Here is a 4,537-nt window from a genome sequence, read left to right as displayed (position 1 = left end):
TTCACCCACACTGCATCTCACAAGACATGGCGATTGGAAACAAAAATCTCAAATTTGGACTCCAGACCAAAGGACAAATTGCCACCGGTCTAATGTCCTTTGCTGGTGTTTCTTGGCCCAAGCAAGTCTCTTCTTCTTATTGGTGTCCTTTAGTAGTGGTTTCTTTGCAGCAATTCGACCATGAAGGCCTGATTCACACAATCTCCTCTGAACAGTTGATGTTAAGAAGTGTCTGTTACTTGAACTCTATGAAGCATTTATTTGGGCTGCAATTTCTGAGGCTGGTAACTCTAATGAACGTATCCTCTGCAGCAGAGGTAACTCTTGGTCTTTTATTCTTGTGGCTGTCCTCATGAGAGCCAGTTTCATCACCGAGCTTGATGGTTTTTGCGACTGCACTTGAAATTTGCCAGATTGACTGACCTTCATGTCTTAAAGTAATGATGGACTGTCGTTTCTCTTTGCATATTTGAGCTGTTCTTTCCATAATATTGACTTGGTCTTTTACCAAATAGGGCTATCTTCTGTATACCACCCTACATTGTCACAACACAACTAATTGGCTCAAACACATTAAGGAAAGAAATTCCACAAATTAACTTTTAACAAGGCACACCTGTTAATTGAAATGCATTCCAGGTGACTACCTCATGAAGCTGGTTTTGCGAATGCCAAGAGTATGCAAAGCTGTCATCAATGCGAAGGGTGGCTATTTGAAAAATCTCAAATATAAAATGTATTTTGATTTATTTAACACTTATTTGGTTACTACATGATTCCATATGTGTTATTTCATAGTTTTGATGTCTTCACTATTATTCTACAATGTAGAAAATAGTTTGAAAAAAATACAGAAAAACTCTTGAATAGTGTATAAATTATGAATTTGTAGACAAACTGGAATTAAAGCTAGAATAAGTCAGTGGAACAGGTGGAACTATCCAAGCAGAAGATACATTTCCTTCAAATGTTGATATTTGGTTGCGTCACTTACAACTGGCAATACTTTATAATTTAAGGCTGTCTTACAAATGAATGTATCAGTATTTATACAAACTTAAAATGAGCAACACATCCACTGCCACATTGAGGTTACTGTAACCATAAATGTCTTCTATAATCATCGAAAGCATTCATGTTCAAGATAGTATGCAAAAGGTCCCAGGTCAGTGGAGATCTTCACAATTGCTATTTGAATCTGCACAAAATCTCCAACAGCATTGATTGCTTGCACTATGTACTTTTAATGTAATCTCAGCTGCAAAACACTTCATTTGGTTGCGCTATTAGATGAAGCACAGTGATAACACATTAAGTTGTTGCATAAATACAAAATATCTGACATTTTATTCCCATTTGAACTTTGTTGTGCTATATAATGGTTGAAAGTGCAGCGATAATACATTTACAAAAAACAAAAAAAATCTGACATTGTTTTTCAATGGAATTTGGTTGCTCTTTTAGATGGTGGAAAGCATATCGATAACACATTGGGAATACAACAGAATTCTGGCTGTCTTTTTGAGTGGAAGAATGAAGATTGAAATCTCATTGGTTAACATCTCAACCAACTTTACACAAACGACGACGTTCAAATGACGTGGTATGCACAGGGGATTATTGCTGCCACTGAAAAATATTGGCCGGCCATTTTTTCTTTCAGTGGCAGCAATAAGCCTCCATACCTTCAAGTGTACAATAAATAATAAATAAAATAAATAGAAGGTCAGCCTCAGAACAGTGCATTTGTGTCTGCAAATGTTGTCCTCCTAGTGCACACTTGGTTCTTTAGGGTCCTTAGTTCACGTGTGACCCGTGACAGGAACTCCTTGAATCGCTTAAGAACCACACAGCCATAGACCTTCTGCTGGAACACGTTCTGGGAGGGGGGTACTGAAGTCGGTCCGTCTACAGGTTCAGGTGGGATGGGCAGGTTTGGAAAGAGGGTTTGGTAAATGCAGTTTATTTGGTTGGCTAGACCATTGGTGCGGTTATGGGCAGTAGAGAGTTTGCTCAGCAGTGAGCTGGATGGTGGCTGTAAGTCTGTCTGTTGCTCAGTGACCCTCTTCAGGTGTGGTAGGAAAGCCGTACAGTGGGAGTAGATGCTCAACATCCGCTCTGAGGGGTCAAGGCCAGAGATGTTTGGGTCAGGAACGTTGTTGATTGACATCTGGCAGAACAGCTCTGACATGTCTCCTTGACTGAGCTTCTGGAGATCAATGAAAAAAACATCAAATTACTGGAAGTTCTTGGAAGCCCTTTTACAAACTCCAACAGGTAGCCTATAATCCATTATGATTTGGCCATAAAATAGCTTAAAAGTAGTTTTACATTTCCCATTAGACTGTGGATGATTCCATAATATACAGTTGAAGTCGGAAGTTTACATACACCTTAGCCAAATACATTCAAACTCAGTTTTTCACAATTCCTGACATTTGATCCAAGTAAAAATTCCCTGTCTTAGGTCAGTTAGGATCACCACTTTATTTTAAGAATGTGTCAGAATGTCAGAATGATAGCAGAGAGAATGATTTATATCAGCTTTTATTTCTTTCATCACATTCCCAGTGGGTTAGAAGTTTACATACACTTGTGTCTTGCACAAATTAGATGTCCCAAACGACTTGCCAAAACTATAGTTTGCTAACAAGAAATTTGTGGAGTGGTTGAAAAACGAGTTTTAATAACTCCAACCTAAGTGTATGTAAACTTCCGACTTCAACTGTACATGTCACCCGAGGCTATAATTAAGCCAATCAGCCAATCAGCATTCAAACTGGTTACCAACGTAATTAGAACAGTAAAAATACATGTTTTGTCATTTCCGTGGTATACAGTCTGATATACCACGGCTGTCAGGCAATCAGCATTCAAGTCTCAAACTACCCAGTTAAAATACTGGACAAATATTATGCCTTGACTTACGTATGTTTTTAAGAGGTCCACAGATTCCTTGTGTATGAGTTTGGTTAGCTTCAAACTTCTTTGTAGGGAACTCCCACACGGTTGCTTCCTACATACTACTCCAGCACTCACTGAATCAATGGCAGCAACCAGTAACAGAGAGAGCAATGCTGAGGAGCAAGGTGAGACAATTAAAATCACGACACTAACACCTATATCACAGACTTTAGCATAGTTGCATGACAATCTAAAATAGAAGTATGAAATGTATTGCGATAAGTAGCTGTGGTAACAGTTACAGTATTTAAAATGTCTATATAATGAGTAAAGGACACAATAAAAGTTGAGACGACACATACTTAGTTGTACCTATGCATATGAGTACAATCATTCATACACACACAAAAAAAATCATTATTCAACATTTGCACATCATCATTCATTTAATGTCGGCACATTGATGTGCCATTTCAGCAAGTAGAGTACAGTATCCACATGGTTGAATAAATAGTTATTCACTGTATATGAAATATAGCAATAATGGTTTTATAATGTAATTTTACTTACTTCTTGCTGCTTGTGATATGGTCAGCTGAGGACACATATTCTTTACATGACCACTCATTTCCCATACAATCACACAGGCCAAGTGTTAGACACAGACTAGTCATGATCACTCCCCTGAAAAACGTTTTAAAAGACTGAAACCACGCATTTGTCATTGGAGGAAATGACGTGCTCAGCTCTTTCTTTGTGAAGCAACTGCATTTCCCAGATTTGTTTTTCAGACCTGAATTGCTTTTTTTATTAACCAAATCTAAATGTATGTGTATGTTCACCCTTGTCTATAGTCTGAGCTCACTCCCACAGGGTTCACAGATACCAGATGTATCTACAGTATATATTACAGCATTGCAGGTATATTCATTTGTATATTTTCTATTTGATTATTATTTATTTATTTTTTAACCTTTTTTTAAAACTAGGCAGGTCAGTTAAGAACAAATCCTTCTTTTCAATGACGGCCTATGAACAGTGGGTTAACTGCCATACATTTACAAACAGTATAACTGTCAACGGATTACAATCTTTGAGTTGAGGTAGTGTACTGTAAAAGCTGTGCTAACAAATTCATATAATATCCTATGCATATGTGAGGTCATTTGTTTTATACCAGTCACAAGAGGTCAACCCACTCTGACACAATTCATTGTAGTAGTGCTGTCGCCTCCTAGAGTAAGTGGTTGTGAAGTTTTAAAAGAAGTTCATGCAGTGTGGCAATCTGTTCAGTTTGGGTATCATATGATGTCGTTTTAAATTGTTTATTTAACCTTTATTTTACTGAGACCATGTAACGTTCGTCGTAGGTGGAAGAAGAGGAGGACCAATGCGCAGTGTGTTAAGTGTCCATATTCTTTAATAAAGTAATTGAACACTGAAACAAAACAATAAAACGATAACCGAACAGTCCTGAATGGTGCTGAAAAAAACACTGAACAGAAAATATATAAAATATTCCCACACAGGTGGGAAAAGGCTACCTAAGTATGATTCTCAATCAGAGACAACTAACGACACCTGCCTCTGATTGAGAACCATACCAGGCCAAACACAAAAACACCACACAGAA

General features: G+C 37.7%; 1 protein-coding gene across 2 annotated transcripts; it reads right to left on the bottom strand.

The window, feature by feature from the left end:
• Positions 1-1,224: 1,224 nt before the first annotated feature.
• Positions 1,225-3,573, bottom strand: LOC115128924 (uncharacterized). Of its 2 annotated transcripts, none has more exons than XM_029659062.2 (3): positions 3,475-3,573; positions 2,929-3,077; positions 1,225-2,209 (listed from the first exon to the last, which is right to left on the bottom strand). In XM_029659062.2, exons 1-3 carry the CDS (start codon positions 3,530-3,532, stop codon positions 1,733-1,735), a joined length of 684 nt encoding a protein of 227 aa, XP_029514922.1. In that variant the 5' UTR covers positions 3,533-3,573; the 3' UTR covers positions 1,225-1,732. The 2 variants fall into 2 exon arrangements, with proteins under 2 accessions (XP_029514922.1, XP_029514923.1); XM_029659063.2 differs by having other exon boundaries at positions 1,225-2,206.
• Between the last annotated feature and the right edge of the window lie 964 nt (positions 3,574-4,537).

This window comes from Oncorhynchus nerka, linkage group LG4 (genome assembly GCF_034236695.1).
Source record: "Oncorhynchus nerka isolate Pitt River linkage group LG4, Oner_Uvic_2.0, whole genome shotgun sequence".
NCBI lineage: Eukaryota > Metazoa > Chordata > Actinopteri > Salmoniformes > Salmonidae > Oncorhynchus > Oncorhynchus nerka.
The sequence above is the reverse complement of the archived record's forward strand: the minus strand, read 5'-3'. Positions and strand labels throughout refer to the sequence as shown.

Bases quoted from the DNA above. Each gene is read 5' to 3' on its own strand.
- LOC115128924 (XM_029659062.2), bottom strand. From the start codon at position 3,532: ATGAGTGGTCATGTAAAGAATATGTGTCCTCAGCTGACCATATCACAA. The intron at 3,078-3,474 runs GTAAGTAAAATT...CTTGCTCCTCAG, and splicing joins CATATCACAAGCAGCAAGAA to CATTGCTCTCTCTGTTACTG. The intron at 2,210-2,928 runs GTAAGTCAAGGC...ATTGATCTCCAG, and splicing joins TGGACCTCTTAAAAACATAC to AAGCTCAGTCAAGGAGACAT.